The following is a 24,125-nucleotide window of genomic DNA, read 5'->3' on the forward strand; positions in this document are numbered from 1 at the left end:
AATTTTCGGGAGGAGAATGGCGGAGCATGTGACACGCAACTCATCAACATCATTGATTTTATCAATTTTTTTTTAGTATTTCCTCAATTTCAGTGTAAGAAAGTTGCATTTATTCCATCTATTTCGCCTACAGTCAATATTTCCCTTGAAAATTTAGCGATAAGAGCATTTTTGACATGAAGTATTCCAATTGAAAAATGATATTAGCACGTGATAAAACACTGAAATTGAGACCTCAGTGATTTTATAATAATCCGCCCTTTTGGAGTCCTTCAGTCATCAGCATTTACAATAACATACTTAAACATCATAAATAGTTCTTTCAAATCAAAAAAATATTAATGAGCGAGCAGTTTTGCATAAACAAAAGAAATCAATAATAAATCACAATTTAGATTTTCTAGCAAAAATCTTCGGTAATGTTCTTCTTTGAATCTTACCAGTTGGTGTCTTTGGTAATTTATCAACAAAATACACCTTCTCTGGCACTTTGAATGAGGCTATTTTTGTCTTCAAGTATTTCTGGAATTCTTCCAAAGTCAAGCTGGCATTAGGGGCCAAAACTATCGCAGCATGGACGACTTGGCCATACTTTTCATCTTCTACCCCAAACGCAACAGCTTCAGCCACCTTTGGGTAAGTTAACATCACATTATCTAACTCGATTGGTGAAATCTTTTCACCGCCTCTATTTATCAATTCCTTGATACGGCCAGTCAAAGTCAAAAAGTTGTCTTTGTCAAAATAGCCCTGGTCGCCTGTTCTAAAATAACCAGCAGTGAAATTTTCTGCGTTGGCCTTTGGATTATTGAGGTAACCTTTGGTGACATTTTCCCCTTTGATAGAAACTTCGCCAATTTCCCCTTGTTTCAAAATCTCGTTTCTCTCATTAAGAATGACGATTTCCACTCCATGGGCCTGGCCTACAGTGCCTGGTTTACGCTTACCAAATTGTGGCAAGTTATTAGAAGTAACACAATGGGCACATTCAGTCATACCCATGGCCTCAACGACAGGTGCTCTGAAAGTTTGTTCCAATTTTTCCAAGTTTGCTGGAGCCAAGGCAGAAGAACAGGATCTGATGAATCTGATCTTTGGGACCTCTCCTTTAGGAAGACCAACCTTCAACAAGATTTGGTGGATGGTTGGCACGGCGCTGTACCAAGTCGCTTTGTAGGTTATGAAATCCTTCCAGAAATTATGGGCCGAGAACTTAGGAGCAATGATGGCAGTGCCTTGAGAATAAAAGGTTGAAAACAACGCGCCAATAAGACCATGGACATGGAATAATGGCATGACCACATAAGTGGTATCGTCAGAGTTCAAACTGTAAGTTCCGGAAATGATTCTCATGGAGGCAGTAATGTTTCTGTGTGTCAAAGGAACAGCCTTTGGTCTGCCAGTAGTACCAGATGTATGTAAAATCATTGCCACATCTTCCGGGGAAGGCTTGCCAGAAAATTTGGTCAAATTACAAGAAGCTTTGGCAGAGTCCCTTTTTGAAACAAACACTGGGGTGGTGGAAGTGGTACTAAAGACTTCATATTCGATTGAATTAGTTTTTTTATCAAAAAATACCTCAACAATGTAAGCGTGGTTATCGATAGCACTTTGAATGATAGGTTGGTTTCCTTGACGTCTAAAGCCTCTTGGCACAAAGATAGCCTTCGCATCAAGGTCCCCCAAGTAAAAGTCGAATTCATTCTTTTTGTAGTTAAAGTTCAAGGGAGCAGCAATTCTAGCAGTGTTCACAATTGCCAAAAACGACACCACGAATTCCAAACTGTTTGGGATGGAAATCCCAATAGAGCATTGGGTTGACGCGCCAGATAACGGAGACTTGCTGTTAGTAAAGATTTGCTGCAAATGAGCCACATTCTGGGCAAGTTGGAAGTAAGTGAGGCTTGGGCCATCAGGTATCACAATCGCCTGATGATTATTGACGGTAATAGCATCAATGAATGTCGACATTTTGTTGGTTCTTGTTAATTGGAGAATAGAAAGAGAATCAGGAGAGGGGCCAAAGGACCAAAGCTATAACAATAAGGGCCAAAGGACCAAAGCTATAATAATCAGAACGGGTGACTCCCCCTTATCTAAACGCACTTTCTCTATTTTTAAGGAAAAAATTTTCTCCTTTCCTCCCCTTCTTTGCTATCCTCACTGAACAATTAAGCCTATACTCATTTTATCTCATTCTCACTATTTGGAAGTTTCCAAATTTTTAGAATCTATATCTTTATATCTCAAATAAACTTCTTTCATTTGCTTTTTGTTTTTGATCAAACAACAAACTAAGCTACCAACTTATTAACTTATCAACCCAATCCACCTTTATTATTCATCCCAAGAATAGTTTCGTATTTTTTTTTATTTTTTTTTTTTGCTTTTTACTCTTATTCTTCTGAAATCCTGATAATAGATCCATTTTTTGTTTATTATTCTTTCTCAGCACGCTTTGTCAAATTCCTATTGTTCTTATTTCCAATTACAATAGTGCCACGCTAGTGCTAAAATCAATGATTTAACTTGGATAATCTTAGTGCCAGATGTGAATTCTGATTTCTACGGAGTTCGCTGGCCGGTATATCCCAACATCTCAAAAATTAAGCTGTAATTTTTGTAAAATATTGTATGATGTATTTTCCTCTTGTACTAACCAACTTGATTAAACAGTCAGGCTTATCAACTATTTCCTTTTTCGTGCTATATATCCACTGCATATTGTACCCATCAGAGTAATAGCAGACAAATTTCGATACAATAAAGATCTGTATTGCCTTATTGATGAGCGTTTGATGACGGTGCTGCCCACGCCACACCTTGCCAACACTTTTTTATTCCACAGCAGAAAAGAGAATTGATATTGCATCTCCTTGTCAATAAAAATTCTCAGTTACCATTATATTGAATGGACAAGATATTTTTGTCGGTGAAGAAAAAAAGGAGAAACCTGGTCACTCAGATCTAAAGGTCTACCAGTATCAAATATGCTTTGGATCGATCACAAGGCAGGGCACCAAAAAGAGGAAAACTGCAGGTCTGGACAATTGTGATTCGCCAAACTCTAAAATTCTGTAATCTACCATGTTTTCATTTTCCGGTTGTTCATTTAGAGGCGCCCTATACATGATACTAAACGGCGGCACAACAGTAACGGTTCCTTATGATTGACTGCTTTCATTTAGGCGATTGATGATACATCCTCATATATGTCTAACGATTAATTGTTCAATAGAGCCCAACTCAGTTAGGATTAGACCTCGTTCCAAGCACAATTAATGAAGAATTTGTAACAAATCAAAACCGTTGCGTATAGAAAAAAACAAATTGGGACTTATCTAAATGTACCATAATATAAAGTTTATTCGAGAAGCACCCTGCGTGGACTCCTTACCCTTACTAGGTAGGCCTCACAGGTTAACTATAAATTTTAAATTTGGCTCAAGTCGTCAAAAAAAGAAAAAAAAAAAAAAAGATAGCCAATTCCAGCTCTATTCAGATTAAATGGATAGATATGTCTATATTTTCTCTATATTCTCTCTATATATTCTAGCAGTAAGATGACAGTTAGTACTTGTGTTGTTCATAACAAAAGAATTATCATACCTCAAACATGACTAATTGTTAGGCATTTTACTTTCGTATTCAAGTTGCCAGCGTGTATCAGGCAAGTTTGCTTCCCTCCAGCAAATGACCAACCAAAAAAAAGAGCCACATCCCTTTGTGTTTGTTCTTTTTTTTTTCGCCCCCGTATGCATTTTTCTGTGATATGCAGAATCATGCAAATGAAGCCTTCCATGCGTTAGTAAAATGTTTCCAACTTGCCTCTATTTTTGTATAATGGGTGGACCTCTCCCATTAATATAGCTTTGCAACCTTTGAAAATTGAAAAAAAAAATATCATAAAATCAAAATACAAAAGGAAAAGGAAAATAATACAAGAATAAAGAAGAATATCATTCTTCCGTTCAATTGATTAACACATACCTCTCTCTACCTTTTCAGTTCGTCTTCTTTTTGACTTCATTGATTTTCCGTTTTCCGTGGATTGCAAATCACCAAAAAAAAATTTTTGAGGGAGAGTTTCTGGCTATATGCTACGTAACTAATAAATCAGAATTATGAATAACTTTGAATTATTTCAAGATCCCTCTGATTCGAACTGGAATACTCAATCATTTTCAGCAATTTCTCCAGATTCACAACAGTACTATGTTCATTCCCCTCATAATAATTCTCATCTTCCTCAACAGCAACAGAAACTTCAATTTCAACTTCAGTCCCACGGTACGTTGATGGGTAATAATCAAATATCTCCTTATTATGACACATCCTCAACACAGACGCTGATAGGGCCTGGGCCACTTCAAGGTTACAATAATGGATACGGTATTATTCCTATGGTCTCTGGCCTTCCTCCTGTTGATAATAGCCATCTCGTCAAACATACACTCCCCAACGCACAGACATTTAATGACTACAATAATATCCACACTTTGCGAAATCTAGTTCTGTCAAACAGTGATATCTCATTTGATAATTCGATGAATCTACTTTCAAGCCCAGAAATCATGTCCATGGGGTTCAGTGCACCACAAGAGACTATTCAAACCACCACTGCACTCCCTTCTCAACAGGCATACCCTTTAAGCCCATCCCCTGTGCCAGTATCAAACCTTAACCTCATGGTATCGCCTTCAAAAAATGAAAATCACATGGCCCCGCATCAAATCTTGTTGCCTCAGAATTCTATCGTTGATGGTGATATCAATGAATTGCACTCTATCGATCAACTCTCAGCCACAGGGGGGAGCGACATGCCGTCTTCGCTCGAAAGCTCTCCAGTCAACATCTCCAATTCCATTACTCCCTTATCAAGAAGTAACAATAGAAATATCTCCCATAATGATTTTGTAACCCACTATGGCCACCCGACAATTCCTGTCACTCCTATGACCTTGCCATCCACTAGTACTACTCTAAAATGTACCAGTACTACTCTTCGGTCCATCATTACTACTTCCAAATCTAAAAAAACGAAACCCAAAAAAATGAGGATCGTTCGTGGACTTAGTTCTGGTGGCTCGCTGCCTCGTCCCCCAAAAAATTTGGAAGCAACCAATGATGTTCATTTCGTTCCGGTAAGGTTGTCTCTAGAGAATACGTCAGTTCCAGACTTATGTTTACCAGAATGGTCGAATAAAGAGTCCGCTGATAAGCGCAGAATCATCAGGATCGAAAGGTATCAGGATAAAGGCCATATCACTGCCAAATTCTCTATCTTGGGAAGCGACGCCGAACATCCAAAAGATAAACCCCTTTCTAATGATAACATCGATGTGCTTGAGGTCAGCTGCCTTGAGTGTTTTGTGATGAAGGGAGAAGATGATGATGAGGTTGAAGATGGTTGGTTGGAAGGTGACGTTGGGTATGGTTACTCTCCAAAAAAATCTGGAGGCCGCTCCGAAAAGTCTAGATATGGTACAAATGATGGTGAAATTTCTCGCAAGTTTTACATCACAAGTGTAGAAGTTGTCAAGTTGGTGGAACTATTAATTTGTGCAGAAGATAAGTCAAGTACGGAACGTCGCAAGGAACGTGGAAGAATCAGATCAAATTTAGTTCCATTCTGGCTGAAACGTCCGATCTCGACAAGAATGAGCAGTACCTATAACAGCAATATACCTATCCCGGGTTCTGTGAATGGCAGTACTAAAGAGGACTTCCGTATCGAATTGGCCAAAAGAATTATGGGTTACAGTACCAGAAAACCAAGAGGTTTTGACAAAGAAGTTCGGATTTTGAAATGGGAGAAGTTGGAAGGGGCTTTGAGAAGAGCTTTGATGAGCTATTATGTGGAAATTCCTAAGGAATTCAGATAATTTTGAAAAATTGGAATTGGCTTTAGTGTATCATTACATAAAAAAGAGTTTGTTTTTATTTGAAGATGGTCACTTATGGTTATCGAATCAATGATCCTCTTATTGTTATTGATAAAATTAGCTAATTTATTATTGTGTTATAGAATATGAACGATGAGATAGAAGCACATATTTTTTTTTCTCTTACTATACCGTCAAGTTCATGATGCTTTCTTATTTTATTATGATTCTGTTTTGGTTTGTTTTAATTGGTACTTTTACTTTTTTTTCCCTTCTTTTATTGATGCTATTATGATTTTTTAATGTTATTTAGTTTTGATTTTGTATAATACAAGGATATCTTTCTTAGATTTATTTGAAAATATTTCATTTATTTTTTTACTGTAAGTGACTAACATGTTACAAGCATGCTGCATAATTAACAAAAAAAAAAAGACACAACATGGAATCCTGAGAAAGTAACCATAAATTCCCTCCAGTGATTCAGCAGCATTTACACTCATCACTTAATGAAATTCCCAGGATCAATGTTTGCCTCAGCTGGCCACAGTTCTCCGTAAATTCATAGATATATTGGCCAATCAAGGGTGATCCTTGAAAAGTGGAAGAAAAGAACCTGGTAATATAACTCTGATGATTATGGTTTCAGAGAGAAAAGTAGCTCCAAAGAATTTATTCCTGAAACGTGGAGCAATGAACGTAAGAAATTAAGTGAAAGATTGATTTCATAATACGTATTATACCATCAAGATCGGGACACCAACCGATGTCTTTGAAAGTCAAGCAGAAGAGGAGAGTAAACTAGCCAAAAAACTACACTGTATATCAATGAAAGATAAGGGTACATATTTATAAACAAAAACTAGATGCAATTGGGGAAAATAAACTAAAAGAGCAGCAAAAGAAGCGAAGATATTAGCAGAAAAACAGAATGAAAAAATTAAAGTATTGGTATATATGAGTAAAAGGTTACTAAAAATAAAAAGAGCTATGCCAGTGAAATGATTTTATCAAATTTGATTATTTATTTTGTTTTTGCATGTAAGTTGGAGATGAAAGGCTTGAACGCAAGCACAAAAATCAGTAAAAGCTGTAAACAGAGTTCTTCATTCAAAAAATCACTCAGTTAACCAGTTAACAATTCTGTGAGTTGCTGAAGATTTCTTTTTTGGCTTATTTGACTTGCGTGGCAGCCTTGGGTGGTCTGGATTATATTCATCGTCTGAACTGATTTCATCGCTTTCGTAATTGCTACCACGTTCGTACTCCTTCATGTAAAATTGGTTTTTTGGCTGACGTTGAAATTTAACGAATAATTCTTGTCCTGGTTTAACAAAAGTATTGTAGTGTTGAGGGATGAAAGCACACTCTTCGTTCTTGTTAATAATTACCAACTCGCCTTTTGAAATCAATTGACGGTATCTAGGGAAAGCGTCCCTCAACAGCTGTTGGAATCCAGACCAGGTGTTAGTATATTCATAAGGGAACTGGTAGGCACTTTGGTCACGATCGTTTTCAATACGAACGGTAATTGGTTTCTGCTTCTTTTTTGGAGCAGAATTCTTATTGTTGGTATTGGCACTCTTATTATTATTGCTAGGATTTTTCCCTTTGGCCATGATCATGAAATTCTTGTAACCAATTGATTCTGCTGAATATGTTGATGTAGAGTCACTGGTGAGAATCGACTTTCTATCAAAACTGAAATCACTTTTGCTGCTATTGTCACTATAGATTGAGTGCGCCCTTTTATGAGAATGATAATGATTATCCCAACCACCAGGTACTTTGAAAATGTCGGTCATCGTGGAGAATCAGCAACTGTAAGATTATAATAGATTTGAAATGAAGTGGAACTCTTTATATTTTTAAAGTTCTCTTCTGCTATGGTTATGTATGATGACTGAAGATTATCCTTTTCGTCGTTGCTAGGAGGCAAAAAAAGGTTGTTTGTGTGTAAAGTTTTTTTTGATGAGAATACCAACAAAATCTTGCAAACTAACAGGAAAAAATTTCCCGTCGCATGGGGGAGCGATCTACAATAAATACAAACAATGCTTGACGGGATTTCCCTCTCGTGTAGCGCAGTCATATTAGTTACCTCCTGTAGAAGTGTTAGTGGTCGGTGGCTGGACGGTTTCCACGACATTTGAAGCTGACGCATGCTGTGGCAGGATTAGACGGGGTCAAATTATTACAAAACACTGCTGCATTCATTGCTGAACACGGCAACAAGAAATACAACAAGAAATAAATCTCAATGCCAATTAACTGCTATTTACCAGAAATGGAATACTATTCACTTAAACTACAAAGGGCGACAAAATCATGAATTAAAAAAAAAAAAAAAATCTGTTAAGTATGGCATGCTCTAACTTAACTGACTAAATTTTCGCAATGTACCTCTGGCCAGTCAATGTATCCTGCCACAACTCTTCGCCTGGCTTTGGTTCAACATTGTGTCCCACTGGAAGCATGCCCTCTGGAACTCCGTACTGCTCATTTGCAAACCCACCAGGAGCTCTAGGAACAGAGTCTTTACCACCCTTACCACCAATGTTCGCATTTGGTTCTGGTTGGTACGTGTAATCCCCACCTCGACTGTTGCCTTCATAGGCCTCGTCACTCAAGCTACCAGAAGTTTTACGACCTTTTCCGCTGTTATCACCGACGCTATGTCTCTTGGAAGTCTTACTGGCATTATCATGGGTGCTTCTTTGATGATGCGCTCCGCCGCTCAACGCACTGATAATAGAGCTGAAAAATCCTTTGTTTTGGCTTTTAATTTCATGGCGCTTCTCATTATGATGGCTCGTCTCGCCATTACTATTGCCATCACTAACTTTAGCAGTTCCTACTTCCCCCACGTCGTGCTGAACCTCTTTTAGTCCTCCGGTACCAGTACCAGCAACCACATTGTCCCGTTTTTGTTCAACAAAGCCATTACTGTCGCTATTGGCACCAGATTTTTGGATTAGTGATGGATACTGATCCTTTTGTTGCTGGATGTTCATGCTTTTGGAACTCAGTTGTTGCTCAAGTACTCTCGGATCCAATGTTTTGACACCAAACGCTGAAGTGGCTGCTTCTCTACCAACACTACTGTTATCAACAGTTGAGGCATTCACTTTGTTTGCTTCTTCAGGCCCACTGTAAAAAGCGATGGATTTATGAAGAGATGTATCTTCTTTAAAATTAGGCGCCAAACTAACCATTTCATCAGCTTTGTCTCTCGAATTATCTGTGTGCCCATCAGCCTCATATTTACCATCACTTGAATTAATTTGATGTTGCAAATCGCCACCCTTATCATAGTTCGCTGTACCCGAGAGCTTGGAATAATCAATCAATTCCCTGGAAGCTAAAGACCTGGTGCTGGTTTTATCATCCAAGTACCTTCCATCCCTCATATTTGGACCCAAAGCAGGCTTCAGTGATTCCTTGTCAGGTTGGTTGCTTTCATCTTGAGCAGTAACAATAGAAGACTTTGGTTCTTGCTTTTTGCCCTTTTTCTTCTCTCTCAGTTCCTTGAAAGCCCCTAAAACTTGGGTTGGCTTCTTTAAAGCACCCTTTTCACCATATGTATTCGAGCGCTTCATATCGCTCATCCGGTTTGTATCTGATAACGCATTCTCCGATCCATCAACGCTATGAGAGCGTCCGTGACCGTGAGCACTTTTCATATCATCAATAGTACCGCCAGTAGTGGTTCCAACTGCGCCTTTGCTTTGCACAAATTCTGGTGGGTGACAAGTCTGAGGGGTAGTTGATGTATTAGTGGTGGCAGTCTCAACCAATGTATCATGAGTTTTGTCTTGGCTTCTAATGGTTTCGTATGCAGCTACACCAGCAGCTCCAAGTGTTCCGGCGACAGCAATTGGCTTGATGTTATCATAACTCTGTGTATCCTTCCTTGGTGGAATGGTGCCTGCTTCAAATTTGCTGCCACCAACTAAATATTCTGTATTGAAATTTGGAGCATCGATGACATTGTCAATGGCTCTGTTAGGATCATAATCAATATGTACACCGCCGACAGAATGTTCAGCGGTTGGCGATGCGGCAGCGCTACTACCCAAATTTCCTTCTTCCTTGTAATTTCCGGCTAATCCCCTACTAGCGGTCTCCGTGGCCGATTCAGTCATTTGAGGTTCTTTTTGGAGAGGTTTTTGAGGATCGCGTACTTCTTTGGGATTAGGATTCACGGTATCCTGATTTTGTTGTTGCTTAATAAAGTCGGGATGTTTTCCAGGTAGCTGCTCAAAGCTGGTATTGCCCTCATCGACATAATCATCATAAACACTACTGGTCTCCCTTGTATGTTTTGGAAGTTCGTGAGGGTCCATGCTACAATCAGATATGGTTTTGGATTGATCTTGGCCAGCATCCACCGCGTCACTATGTTTACCAAGAATATTTTTATCCATGCCATAAGAATTTCTTTTATCAATATCGCCAATTTCATCAATACCTTTGTACCCCGAAGCCTCATACTCATTAATGCCATGAGGTTCAACCCCAAACCCAAGGGCATGTTCTGCCGCACCAATCACTGTCCCTGCGGCTGCCGCGATGCCTGTCAAGATTCCTCTTTTATCACTTAATGTCAGGTTTCCAGTGGGTTTTTGATCATTAATGTTACTAGGTCCCTGCAGTGGTCCCACGTCACTAGTGACTTTGGGGAAATCATCGTGCGTGTGACCCTTGGCAGCATCGTATGTATCAAGGCTGTTGCTTGAAAAATTTGTCGTATTCCCTCCTCCAGCTAATCCTCCACTACCAACATTTACCACAGAGGGGTACGACATGGCCTTCAAATATTTGTCAGATTTGTTAAGGTTGCCAGTTACAGCTCCCTCTTTTCCTATTTCTTCCGCCTTATTCATACTGTTTATTATCACATCATCGCTAAATGATTGTCTTCGCTCACCATGCCACTTGGGTTCAAACCCAGATGCCATAGTAACAAATTCCGGATTTTCTTCTGTTGAATCACAAGCACTAGCATATATGCCAGATTTCGTGTTTCCGAATTTATTTGATCCATTAGCATTTTTGTTGACTCCAATGTTTGGTTGAGGCTGAGATGAACCTTTATATCCCATAGGCTCGTGGCTTGGGTATTGGTTCATGTCTTTCGATATGGACCCCACACCTATACTGGTAGTTGTTGCTGCTGCTTCCGCCGCCGCTGCTGATGTTGGTCCTGTAATAGTATTAGTTTTGAAATTGCTAACGGTATTTGGAACTTTGTAATTTCCTCCTTCCACGGATTTGGATTTTGAATCACCAGCAACTCTCTCCCCTCCTCCTTTGGTGTGTCCCCTAAATTTGGGCAACCATTTGTGGTTCTTGGAATGTTCCATTTCGTCAGACACTTTGCTTTCAGGAGCATTCTCCTCTCCTGATTTTGCACCATCATAATCACTTCTCTCTTTTTCTCTGGCATGTTCCGAATGCTTCAGCCATCTATTATGATGTTCTTTTTTTTCAAGCTCTCCTTTTTCCATAACTCTGTAACCTGGCTCGCCAAAGTCTTGAGGCTCTTTCTTCTCCCCTGACTTTTTTAGATGTAGATTTTGCATGATAAAAACGGTTTGAAAAGTGTATTCAAATCACACACTATTATTGCTAAACTATATTTAAATGAATTATTACGTCAACTTATTACATTTAAGAAATCTTAGGGTCTGTAGAACGTAAAACACCGCGCCTTATATGATATGGGTTTACTAGGCGGACTTCATGTGGGAAAAATTTTGGTTGCTCAAACAATATAATTCGATAAATGACCTTTTTTGCCTTATTATTATTATTGCTTTGAAGTACAAAAAAAAAAAAAAAAAAAAAGAAAATTTACGAAGTGCAAGCAAATAGTTTTAGCTTCTCTTTCTTTTTCCAACTCGCAGCATGAACATTGCTGGTACCCGATATGCATGATCTCCTTCCAAAACGCCTAGAAAAGGTAAACAACTCACACCACGGAACACTGAGTCATTGAATATAGAAATATATTTTCACCAATGGAAGAATTTTAGAAAACCACTACTAATTGACGTTGTAAACCTTTACATTCTCTATGTCTCCATGGAGTTTTTGGAGGATAGGTTTTCTAGATAAAACCAATATAACCTCGATATCAGATTATTACCCCCCTCTATCATATTTTCCTCGATCCACAATTTTGGAAAACAATAGATTTTATGGTGTCACGAATTGATGTGTGTTGGGGAGAACAGAAGGGGAGAATAATATATTGATGATCACTCCATTGCAGTATTTGTTTGGTATGAATATTATTTTTCGACATTCTGGAAATTATCATGTCATACTTCTAGATCCATGATGCTTCCGATTAGTCTAGTTATTACATGAAATATGGAGAGTATATACTTTGTGATTAAATGCCGCGCAGAATTAACATCAGTATGATCTGAAGTTACACATTGATTTTCCTTTAGTATAGGAGCTTGGAGTTATGCCAAATTTATGAATCTATATTCGTAGAAAGTTTCGAAGATAAGCAGCAGTCCCAGTAACAGAATCATGTTCACAGAAAATATACTAACAACACTTTCTTCCTACTGAGAGTATATTAATTGACCTTCTCAAATGCTTTTATCCATCCAGTAATTTGCACGAGTGGTGTCTGTAATAATTATTGTGCAGGAATATGGTATGCTCTCGTACTATCGTACATAGTACGATTATAGTCACCCTACTTCCATATAATGTTGTTGTCCTTATTATTTTTATCGTAAATAATTATTGACCCATTTTTATGTTGAAAACAGTTATGATCATAGGAATCAATTAATTGCTTACCCATTTTATTTATACAAATAATAATATACCTTACTGTGTTTATACCTGCAGAAGTCAGTGTTATGGCAAGTGGTTATATCCCGAACCATTCTTTGAGTTGTGAGCTCATCAAGTAGCTAGAGACTAATCACTGTGATAGCTATTTGATTTTCTTACTACCATAGATAGCTAACGCGAGATCAGCTAAGATAAGTATTGTTATAGTGTAAGGAATAACACTTCATCCTTATTGGTATTATTCGCTGTTCCACGTGATTAACAAAACAAAACTCTCATCAGACAGACGCGACTCCAGACATCATCCTCATAACATTCCAATCCAGGTGATGATCATGCGATGCTTAGGTTTTATGATGGCTTGTACAAGTACTCTCATAAATATAGGAGAAGAAACTTTGAAACATTAGGGAAGGCATTTGACTTTGTTTTCGTAAAATTGAATACATAATCAAGTGTATATTTTCCTGTAAAAAATTCAACATCTCTAGACTGTAGTTTCTGTATTTAATAGGAGTTTATTTTAGTATCCTGAATTTTTCATACTCTGATTTTCTTTGATATAAGGTTCATGGTAGTAGTGTTTGAATATACGTTATGGGCCAATCGGTGCAATTGATCTTTTGTTTGAATATACGTTATGGGCCAATCGGTGCAATTGATCTTTTGTTTGGCGTACATTAATTTCCACCTCTCAAAAATATTCACGTCTCAGCTATACTTTGGCTGGCAGTCAATGAAGTACCAACAAACAGTTTGATTCTACTATTTTATATTACATTATATTTTCTTCTTTTGCATTATTCATTTATGTTGTAATAAAGACAATAACAATCAAATTAATAGAAAATGGCCGAAAAGTTTCATAGAAATAGCACTATCATAAAATGCTGAAATACTTTCTCAAAAGCTTAAAAACTGGTATATAGATATACTTAAGAGCAGAATATAGTTTATTGAAATAGAATCCTGTACTCTCAGACAGATCTTTCCAGTAAATAAAAAGAGCCAAATACTACTAGTGCAGTAGGATTTAGAAAAAAAAAAAAAGTGGTATACATTCTGTTCAATGAATGACAAATTCTTATTTGAAAAACATTCCTCCAATTATTTTTTATAAAAATAATCTGCTACATAATATCATTTCTATTAATGCTTCATTCTTTATGAATTGTATTAATTGTATTCTTATGAATGCTTTTAAAAACACGATGTATACTTTGTCTAGCTTTATAGACTCGTAAAATTAGAAGTTTGTTAGGTCATTTCTAGTGACTGATTAAATAAATTGTTTGAGGTGCTCAAATCAATCAAATCAAATTGTATATTAACGAGTCACAGAGGTTCTAAATAACATGCAAGCCGGGAATTTCATGCCAGTCTTTCTAATAGGTAAGTAAAATACTATAACTTTCTCACAACCTCACACTCCTTGCTTTAAGAATTAATCACATCACCGGTAAAAAACTCAACAATCAAGATTATTAAAACAAAAAAAGTTAGGGTTAATCAAATCAAACCAAATTGAGGTGCGTTTAGCAAAATAAAAATAATCTGGTTGTATCAGAAACAATTTTAATGACAATATCAGCCGGCCTAGTATAGTGGTCAGTACGAGTCGTTGTGGCCGACTAGACCCAGGTTCGATTCCTGGGGCCGGCAATTATTAATTAATAATAACCTGCCCATTAATGGGATTACGGTTTCTGTTATTCACGATTTTGTGATAGTGTATTTACATTTTCCTGTAACTCTTTTTTTGTTTCTGGTTCTTTGTTTTGTACCCATAATTTCACTGACATTTTTAAAATTAGCATAGCTTTGTATGAAAAATCTGTAATTTGTATTCTAAATGTATACTCTATCATCGTAACTTCAGCTTCCTTCAGGACTCACCCAATTATTCAAAAAAATAAACTCAATTTTCATGATTAGCTCCATGCAATAATAATAGCCATTATAAAATTCATCAAATGAAATAGAAAATGATAAACTCCAAAAATTTACACAAAAGAAACACTAAACGTTAAAACGATCATAAGACTGTCTTTAATAATAATATACACAACCCAACTACAAGAGAAGGATTAATATTTGAATTCATAAAAATAAAATGAAATCCAAGATCATAAAGCTAAAGGGAAAATAATGAGCAAAAATAAATTAAGACGCGTCAACCAATGTGTAAAACAAATTCATAACAATATTAGAGAAGAGAAAAACGAAAACCAACCTGTAGAACAATAAAATAAGAAAATAGAAAAGATATCAAACTTATAATTCTTGAGAAGCCTTTGGTTTACCGGATTTCTTTGGCAACAAGGAGCCGTGAATGTTTGGCAAAACACCACCTTCGGCAATGGTGACATGTCCCAACAACTTGTTCAATTCTTCATCGTTTCTGATGGCCAATTGCAAGTGTCTTGGGATAATTCTGGTCTTCTTGTTATCTCTAGCAGCGTTACCAGCCAATTCCAAGATTTCGGCAGCCAAATATTCGAGAACAGCAGTCAAGTAAACTGGAGCACCAGAACCAACTCTTTGGGCGTAGTTACCTTTTCTCAACAATCTGTGGACTCTACCGACTGGGAAAGTCAAACCAGCCTTAGCTGATCTAGTTTGAGAGGCTTTAGAAGAACCGGCTTTACCACCTTTACCACCAGACATTTTATATTATTTTAATTATTAGAGATTGAGTATTATTAATAAACAACAAGTGTTTTAACGAAGTTGAACGAATATTTTTTATTCTTTAAAAAAGCGAGCAAAAAAAACAACAGGAGGGGACCAGAGGGATTAAATAGGGTGAGCTGAGCAATTTAGTTGAGTGCTGAGTCCTGGGGTCCAGCCAATCAGCGTTGTTGTTACTGCGTGCTCGCACCTCCCCCCTGGTCGGGGTACGTTCTGGCACGGTGCGGGATGCTCAGTTTTTCCTCCCAGCACCGCAACAACGCGTTTTGCGACGGTCGCTGCGATTTTTGGTGCTCATGTCGGTCGCCTTCCCGATCGGGAAATAGTGCATCAGAAGAAAAAGTCACCACAAAAATCGCATTTAAATGGTCCCTCCCCTCCCTCATATCACAACCAACTCGATAATTTTTTTTAATTGTTCTTGATCTTTTTCTTCCTCTTTTTCTTTTTTATATTTGAGTATTCTCAATACGTTCACACCACACATATATAAATAAACATTCGAAAAAATGGCCCCAAAAGCTGAAAAGAAACCTGCCTCCAAGGCCCCAGCTTCCAAGAAGCCTGCTGCTAAGAAGACCGCTGCCTCTACCGGTGGTGACGGTAAGAAGAGAAGTAAGACCAGAAAGGAAACTTACAACACTTACATTTACAAGGTTTTGAAACAAACTCACCCAGACACTGGTATCTCCAAGAAGGCCATCTCCATCATGAACTCTTTTGTCAGTGATATCTTTGAAAGAATTGCCACTGAAGCTTCAAAATTGGCTGCTTACAACAAGAAGTCTACCATCTCTGCTAGAGAAATCCAAACTGCTGTTAGATTGATCTTGCCAGGTGAATTGGCCAAGCATGCTGTTTCTGAAGGTACTCGTGCTGTCACCAAGTACTCTTCTGCTTGATCTTCTGATATTTTAATTTCTTTTAACATCGTGTTTTATATGATTTACTTTTTTGAGACATTACGGGTATGGGTTACGATTGCTTCTTTTTCTAAAAACAATTTTCTTTGTATATTAATATTATGAGCTTGCTTAATTTTAATTGACTGTAATTATTGACGATGTTTCTAGAATAGTCGCATATGTAGAATATTACATATCTGCAGTGAATGAATCAACAGTGATCAAGACTTAGAGTATGCATTGAGAGATTTCTACATCAACATTATTGGAAATGAAATGTAGTCGAAGTTTTAAGAATATAAAGAGCTAAAAAAACAAATAAACAAGCAGGAAAAAGGTGGAACGAAGTTGAACTTTTGAAGGATGAAGAAAAAAAAAAAAGAACTTATGAAATATCAATATGCAATGAGATAATAATGAAATCTTGAACATGAAAAAAACTAAAATACCAGCAAATCTGTTTATGGTGTTTTTTTTGTCTTCTCTGGTTCTTTTTTGTCAGTGATGATGTAGCCTTGCACCAGAAATGATTTCATCCCAATCAGATTTTATGATACAGAATGTCTGTGTAATTGATAAAAAGGCTAATCCAAGTGATAAACCGCACCAAAAACCAAACAATTTGTACTTCAAATAGAATCCAAAATACAATTCAAGGATCAAGCCAACTACGTAGTAACTGACAAAGCTTAAAATTCCCCCAATGCGCTGTCTTCCTTGAGCTCTTAGAACTGCCGCAGAGCAAATGTTGAAACCACAATCTAACATTTGGAAAATTGCCACAATGATTAAGCAATTGCTGATGATTTGCCCCAATTCTAAATCTCCATCGGCAAAATAGCGGGCGATATAATTTCTAGTAAAGAAAATAATCAGGAAATTCAGGAATCCTAAACAAATGGCAATGGAATAGAGACACCTGGTGGCCATGATTGCCGATCTCTTGTTGCCTGAACCAATATAGTTACCGATTCTCATCGAACCTACAACCCCAACTGCGAAAGGAATGGTGAAAAAATAATTGCTGTAGGTTGCAGTGACAGATTGTGCTGCCAATTGAAAAACGTCAAATTGTGCCACCATGACGGTGATTATCTGAAATGCAAAGGTCTCGGATAAGGTCATGATGGCCCCATAGATATTCAACCTGATTAGGCCTCCTAGGTCATGAAAAATGTCTGACCTGTTGATTTTAACCCAACATTTTGACCCATTGACAAATCGGATATATAGGCCAAGTAAGATCGCCATTAGCCAATAACTGATGACCGAAGCGATTGGGGAGCCAATGTAACCTATCCCGAATGTGTCACTGAGAATCAAGGCATAATTGAGACATAAATTAATTGGAACAACGATCGACAATATGTAAATCACCGCATTAAAAATCCCTTGAGCCTGAATAAATCTTTTACCATTTTCATAGAAGATGAATGCCGGGGCTTCCAAGAACATGATGTGGAAATAGATGGTGGCCAATTCGATAATTCTGTTATTGTGAACAAAAAGACGCAACACTTTATCCATATTAATCCAAAGAATACTTAAAGGAACAAACAATATCATTGACAAGACGACATTTTTTTGGAAATACAATCCCACTAAGTGATACTGTTTTGCACCGTATGATTGTGAACAAATTGTGTCAATGGCGGTGGCCATCCCCATGAAAATCGATGGCCCTGTGATGTAATAAGTGGTCATCGCCAAGGCGTTTGCCGCTAACTCTTCTTTACCTAAATGGCTGACAAAGAACACGGGAAAGGCATTGATACAGTACTGTAGGAGGAATCCAGCACAGTTGGGAATCGAATTTCTGGCAATGTAACTGAGCTCCTCGGCGTAGGTTGTCTCTTGTACGTATTGCTGATTCTCATGAAGATCTTCCTGAGAGTAGTCATCCCTGATACTATCATAAGAAGCTATTGTGTGTTGATTTAAAAGCTGCTCTTCTTCTAATGATTCCCCGTCATTTTTCTTTGGGATCATTTTACTGGATAGCATAGATGTTTGGTTATGCACACAATATTAGTGACATTTATCGTAGATGAGCCAGCGGAGTTAGAGCAAAACCAAAGGAGAAAGAAGTATATAAGAATTTTTTTTTTTTTTTTTTGCTTTCTTCTACCTACGAACGTTCCCGGGACAATTCCTTCATGACGTATAAATATATATATAAATAAAAGGTATAAAAATTTCCGATTGTGAGAAGCCTTAATCAAGTAATTGATGCGATAAAGGGCCTGTCGCAAAACTTGTCTAATAAACCTTAGGGAAAAAATGCGGCGAAAAAAGCAAAGGAAAATATTCTCTCTTTATTTTTTTCTTTCTCTGTAGGTACGGCTTTTTCCTTTTTCTTTTTCCTTTTTCTTATAATTATTCCCCTTTTTGTATTCCTGTTTATCAATTTATTCATGAACAATTCATAGATTGATTGCACTTCTCACCCTGGGAAAGTTTTTTTGCACCTTGTCTTCGTTGGGTAACACAATTCAAAACTGTGTACGCTGCTAACAATAATACTACTGCACATATCAAAGGCTACACTCAAAGATTCCTTCAAAACTTTTCTTTGTCAAAAGAAAAAAAAAAAGGCTACTATCTATTGATGCTTATATAATATATTAACCTACTACAACTTGCACAAACAATTCACACTAAACTACCAGTTTTCACCATGAATCACTAAAACTCACCCTTCATCAAAGAAAATAAGAAACAGCAAAATGATGCTCCAATCATAACAATCATCACAAGCCCCACAAAAAGCTTTCCAGTTTTCTAAGATTTCTCGCAAAAATTTACCCTTTGTAGCCTTAGCTCTTTCTCTTGACCTCTTCGTCCTTTACTGCATGAATCTTGATCCCCACTGGATTATCCGGTTTGCTGTAAGTATAACCTTTAGACCAGTCATAACCAATAGCATAGGCAAATATCGAACCGTTATTATTGAAGTTGGCTGCCGTTATTGGCGTGCCAATAGACTGGTACGATTTCAATCTATGTTTCGAATCCTTATCCCAGAACGACAAGTTCCCTTCAGAACCTGCAGTGACAAACGTCCCTTGCACAGGATGGAAGCAGATTTGATTCAATGAGTAAAGTCTGTTTTTTGTTCTTCCTCTATCCGTAACATTTTCCCGATGGCATTTGAAGGAGAACGCCTTCTTTTGATTTTCATCGCTAACATATTGCACCGAAAGTCTTCCTTCAATCGACCCCACAGCATACCCATCTCCTTCAACAAAACAAGATATTGACTTCGTCTGCCATTTCAATGGTGATGTAGTTTCTTTAAATTTAACCGTTGGATTATCCAAATTTATTATCACAAATTTCTTTTCAGCGGTACCACAAACCAACAATTTTCTACGAGTATCCATCACATAACATCTCTCTGGTAATTCAATAGTAGAAACAGGGTTTGGACTTCTCATATCCCAATATTTCAACGTCTTGTCCCATGATCCACTTACAATCACCGGGGTGTTACTATTCCCACATTCCGCGAACCTCACCACCGAAACCGGTTCATTATGGGCTCCTATTTGTGTAGACTGACCAGAAGCAACATCGTACAATTTAACCGCCTTGTCACACCCACCGCTAACAATCTTAGTACCATCACCAGTCCATCTGGTACTCAATACTGGTCCTTGATGTTCGTACATCGCTTTGCCTTGCGAGCTACCATCACCCATGATTTGATAAACTCTCACTTTGGAATCCCATGACGATACCGACAAAAACTCTCCCTGTGATGAGAATGCCAAGTCTGAGACCGTATCTTCTGGAGGATTGGCTAAGTCAATATCATTTAATGGTGGTGTGGTTGTCGAACTCGCGGTCCTTCCAAATGACATTATGAAGCTTGATTTTTTATTAAATTCTGAATGAACAACGCAATTGGAACACTAATGAGAAATATATGAAGTCACAAAATGATTATTAATGTGCTCTGAGGAAATTGATCGAAAAAAAATAAGATTTCCACGAGAATCTATCGCTGTTTGTGCACCGTCAATTGCTATGTAATAAAAGATCTTATAGAAATGTTGAGATGTTCGATCAGTTCGTATTGCTATGATGATGTGATGAAGATATACTGCAAAAAAAAAACAAGAACCAAAAAAAAAAAAAAAAAAATTGAGACGGTAAACCTTGCCGGAAGAGATACCCTGATGTGTACCGTACAGGTTCTACATATGTTCCTCAAGAGGACAACATTGTTATATGAAAGCTTTGCATTATGAATAACAAAAAACTAAGGAAAGTTGAACTTTAAGTTATACAGGAAAGTTATCAATTTACTTTTTTTTTAAAAAAAAAATTAGGACAAACAAATACACTGAAAAAAAATGAGCAGCCAAATAAAACACAAGCTAATTAATCAATTAATCTTAATATAACCGACTATTCACCCAAACCACAAAAAATATTACCATGAAAGTTTCCAGAAAATTCCAAACTCACTCAAATCTGTTCTAATAAAAATTTGAAGCCTTTCCAGCCCTGGTTGTAAGAGATTTTAAAAAAAAAGGGCATGGGGGGAGAGAAATCAGCAAGAAAGGGAAAGGTAATGCACACATACAAATAAAAATACAAATTAGAAGGAAAAGAAGTAAGAGCTATCAAACACTTCTATGAAAAGAAAGCGATTCATTCATAGATTTTCAGTCAATAAAAAGAAATCAAGGTCCAAAAATGACAAATCAAAAAAAAACATTTAAAAAATAATTTCATCATACCAAAAACAAAAGATAAAACAACCAGACACTAAAACAAGCACGATAATATTACACACAATGAAACCGAAACCAAAAAAAACCTGGAAAAAGAGCGAGATTACCACACGCTGCCTGATACTAATGAAACTGAATAGCCCGTTATAACAAAAATTTTCCAGTAAGAGCCAATATATTCAAAATTTGCGTCATCACATATGATGATACCACTAATTGACAAGCTTCTAACATCCAGAATTCTGAAGTACAAAAGAAAAAGAACCAAACAAATATAACCAAGGGAAAATAAAAACTGGCAATCGAAAAAAAAAAAAAAAAGATAGTCCAAATATAGCACTCAAAATATTTCATTGCATATCTTGGTTCCAATCATTATTGTCGAAATAAAAGCCGAGATCAAATCCATTTTCATTAAACATGAATTCGTCAGAATTGAAATCGCCATGCGCCTGCAGTTGCAGGGCTTGGGATTGTTCCTGGTTCCCATTAAATTGACTGGTTTCATCTCTTTGTTGTTGGCGTTGAGAGGCAGTGTCAATTGATGTACCCAAAAGTTCATGTTTGCCATTATTCACCACAATAGTGTTCTTCTTAGTACTTTTTGTTTTAGGGTCCAACTTCGACGACTGCTTTGTATCTCGTTTTTTATTAGAATGATAAATAGATGTGGCTGAAGGCTTTCTTTTGCCAGAAGCTGCCGGAATTGTTGATAGGGTTGGTGTATCACGACCACTTTTCCCAGTATTGGGGGCACCCACATCATTAGCGGCAATACTCATTATTGGTGTCAAAGGATCTGCGGGAGATGAAGATTCAGGGTCAGCAGTTACAGCGGCAGTCTTTTTCTTCCTTGGTTTCCTCTTCTTACCGGAGCTGGTGACAACTGTAGCAGTTGTGGTAGTTTCAAGTCTATTATCTTTGTCATCAATTTTGTCCTCCAAAGATTCTCCATCCAAAGCATTATTAATTTCTTCTATTTTAACCAGCAGTTTTGTAGTACCATCATTTTTCTTATCATTTTCTGGTAGTTGACCAACATTCAAATTATTATCTACAAACGCAGTTCCTTGAACAGGTTTATCATTTTTGAAAACCTCCAAATTCTTCTTGTTTCGGCGCTCTAGAATAATTAATTGTAGCTGATAATCCCTTAGTACGCTCATTTTATTATCCATCACTTGATTTCCTGTGAGCAGATTACTAGCACCAACCTCGTCGCCTTGTTTACTAAATTGCTGGTTTGAAGCAGATAAAGGTCTTTTAGAGTCACTAGGGCCACTTTCCTCATTATTTAACTCTTTGATATTTTGCTGCTGCTGCTTGCCACTTGCATCATCGCTATCAAAGGACCTTGCACTCGGAAGAGGGGCCATGTTCGATGAGCCATTCAATGCTTGACCATGCTGCGCCATAACTTGGGAAGGATGAGCTGACAAGGAAGGTTGTTGAGGAAGGTATTGATGACTTAGCATAGTTATTGGGGGTTGTTGGATAGGAGGCGAGACCATTGCCATATGATTTGGAGGAGTTCTAACTGCACCATTGACCCCCTTTTTTTTCTTTAGCTGCTGCTGCTGTTGCTGTTGCTGTTGTTGTTGCTGTTGCTGTTGTTGTTGTTGTTGTTGTTGTTGCTGTTGTTGTTGTTGTTGCTGTTGTTGTTGTTGTTGTTGTTGTATTCTTGTCTGTTGAGTCGACCTCTGCTGAGGAAAGACGAATGAATTCATTGGAGGGTTAACGGTCAAAGGGCTGTGAACCATTGGCGAGTTTGGGTTTGATGTTATAATCTGTCCATTTTTCATAATTTGTCCATTTTTCACCATCTGTTGCTGTTGCTGCTGTAAAGACGGCTGAGGTATTGGTGTGTGCTGAATTGGGGTTTGAGGGGAGTTGGTATGCAGAGGGAAGTTCACTAAAGATGAATTTTTGGATCTCCTTTGATTTTCGATACTATAATATATCTGAGCCCTTTGAGAACTCATTTTACCAGCCTTGGCATTGAATATATCCCAGAATATCTCCCACCATTCATGTAAAAAGCCACGAGGGGAATCCATCGATAATTCGATTTTTGGTTGAATATTATTGTCATTAAACTGAGACTTATTGACTGGTTGGCCGTTCTTACTCATCGGAACATTAGCTTCCTGTAAAAATGCTTTAGAACTTGAATCTAACCCTGCTTTTACCAAATAGTCGTAAATATAGGCATTTAACAATTGGTCAGGGTTTGCAGATATTGAATCTGAGATTAAAACTTGCATGTCATTATTATGCGAAGAGGCCATTCCTGGAGCACTATTGCCATTACTATTACCATTAGCGTTCATAGAACCATTATTCATGATTTCCGGATTATTATTTAAATTCTGTTTGTTAAAGGAATTTCCGTTGGTTTGTTGAAAATTCATACCTGTTTAGAGGTCTCTAAAACTAGCTATACCCAACAAAAAACAGATATCAAAAAACCTTTTAAGGTACTTCAGTAGAGCTTCTTTTATGATGAGAGATGAACTATTTTGAAAATAATTGCAGTGTTAGGTGGAGGGGTTTCCCAAACAATCCTGAATTGACAGGATTTTACAAAGGACCTAATTGACTTCTCTGAGGTGCTGATTAGACAGGCATCAACACTTTAATCAATTAATTGGGCGCACTAGCAGATAAGTCTTGGTTATTGAAAGAGGCCAAAAGTGCTAGTTGGTAAACAGGACCCGGAATTACTGTGAGTGTTCTCACTTTGAAGGACGGTTTTTGAATTTATGTATCGTAATTTAAACTCAGCTAGCACTAGTTTGATAGTTTAATAATTTTTTTTCTTGACTTTTTGACGCTAAGAAAAGTGGTAGTTCGAAAAACGGGGGAGCAAAACCACCGACTGTGCTGTTTTTCCACCGCGTGCAAAATATTCTTACCCGTCTAAGATCAGCGATCGGCTTCTGTTACACGTAAGCTGGGAAGAGCCCACTAATGCTTTTTTTTTTTTTTCGTTCTTTGATTATTACAGGGAATAACTATAAGAGTGATGGTTTGCTGGATTGTTTTTTTTTTTTCTAGATGTTCAATCATAACTGAGAGTC

General features: G+C 37.4%; 9 protein-coding genes across 9 annotated transcripts; 2 read left to right on the top strand and 7 right to left on the bottom strand. All coding sequences in view use genetic code 12, as the record gives it.

Annotated features, from left to right (window-relative positions):
* Positions 1–384: 384 nt before the first annotated feature.
* On the bottom strand, positions 385–1,971 carry PCS60 (Pcs60p; the record flags this gene model as incomplete). Its single annotated transcript, XM_064999446.1, has 1 exon — positions 385–1,971. One exon carries the CDS (start codon positions 1,969–1,971, stop codon positions 385–387), a length of 1,587 nt encoding a protein of 528 aa, XP_064855518.1.
* Positions 1,972–4,124: 2,153 nt separating this feature from the next.
* Positions 4,125–5,885, top strand: DASC09_058630 (uncharacterized protein; the record flags this gene model as incomplete). Its single annotated transcript, XM_064999447.1, has 1 exon — positions 4,125–5,885. The coding sequence occupies one exon, from the start codon at positions 4,125–4,127 to the stop codon at positions 5,883–5,885; it is 1,761 nt and encodes a 586-aa protein (XP_064855519.1).
* Positions 5,886–7,003: 1,118 nt separating this feature from the next.
* DASC09_058640 (uncharacterized protein) lies at positions 7,004–7,690 on the bottom strand (the record flags this gene model as incomplete). The annotated part of the gene is made up of 1 exon (XM_064999448.1): positions 7,004–7,690. The coding sequence occupies one exon, from the start codon at positions 7,688–7,690 to the stop codon at positions 7,004–7,006; it is 687 nt and encodes a 228-aa protein (XP_064855520.1).
* A 579-nt stretch (positions 7,691–8,269) lies between these two features.
* On the bottom strand, positions 8,270–11,470 carry DASC09_058650 (uncharacterized protein; the record flags this gene model as incomplete). The annotated part of the gene is made up of 1 exon (XM_064999449.1): positions 8,270–11,470. One exon carries the CDS (start codon positions 11,468–11,470, stop codon positions 8,270–8,272), a length of 3,201 nt encoding a protein of 1,066 aa, XP_064855521.1.
* A 3,511-nt stretch (positions 11,471–14,981) lies between these two features.
* Positions 14,982–15,374, bottom strand: DASC09_058660 (histone H2A; the record flags this gene model as incomplete). Its single annotated transcript, XM_064999450.1, has 1 exon — positions 14,982–15,374. One exon carries the CDS (start codon positions 15,372–15,374, stop codon positions 14,982–14,984), a length of 393 nt encoding a protein of 130 aa, XP_064855522.1.
* A 533-nt stretch (positions 15,375–15,907) lies between these two features.
* Positions 15,908–16,300, top strand: DASC09_058670 (histone H2B family protein; the record flags this gene model as incomplete). The annotated part of the gene is made up of 1 exon (XM_064999451.1): positions 15,908–16,300. One exon carries the CDS (start codon positions 15,908–15,910, stop codon positions 16,298–16,300), a length of 393 nt encoding a protein of 130 aa, XP_064855523.1.
* A 501-nt stretch (positions 16,301–16,801) lies between these two features.
* Positions 16,802–18,307, bottom strand: DASC09_058680 (MATE family efflux transporter; the record flags this gene model as incomplete). The annotated part of the gene is made up of 1 exon (XM_064999452.1): positions 16,802–18,307. One exon carries the CDS (start codon positions 18,305–18,307, stop codon positions 16,802–16,804), a length of 1,506 nt encoding a protein of 501 aa, XP_064855524.1.
* Positions 18,308–19,119: 812 nt separating this feature from the next.
* Positions 19,120–20,166, bottom strand: GLE2 (RNA export factor GLE2; the record flags this gene model as incomplete). Its single annotated transcript, XM_064999453.1, has 1 exon — positions 19,120–20,166. The coding sequence occupies one exon, from the start codon at positions 20,164–20,166 to the stop codon at positions 19,120–19,122; it is 1,047 nt and encodes a 348-aa protein (XP_064855525.1).
* A 1,229-nt stretch (positions 20,167–21,395) lies between these two features.
* Positions 21,396–23,456, bottom strand: DASC09_058700 (LisH domain-containing protein; the record flags this gene model as incomplete). Its single annotated transcript, XM_064999454.1, has 1 exon — positions 21,396–23,456. The coding sequence occupies one exon, from the start codon at positions 23,454–23,456 to the stop codon at positions 21,396–21,398; it is 2,061 nt and encodes a 686-aa protein (XP_064855526.1).
* Positions 23,457–24,125: the final 669 nt, after the last annotated feature.

The sequence above is a fragment of the Saccharomycopsis crataegensis genome (genome assembly GCF_037102585.1).
Source record: "Saccharomycopsis crataegensis DNA, jcf7180000000098, whole genome shotgun sequence".
Lineage (NCBI taxonomy): Eukaryota > Fungi > Ascomycota > Saccharomycetes > Ascoideales > Saccharomycopsidaceae > Saccharomycopsis > Saccharomycopsis crataegensis.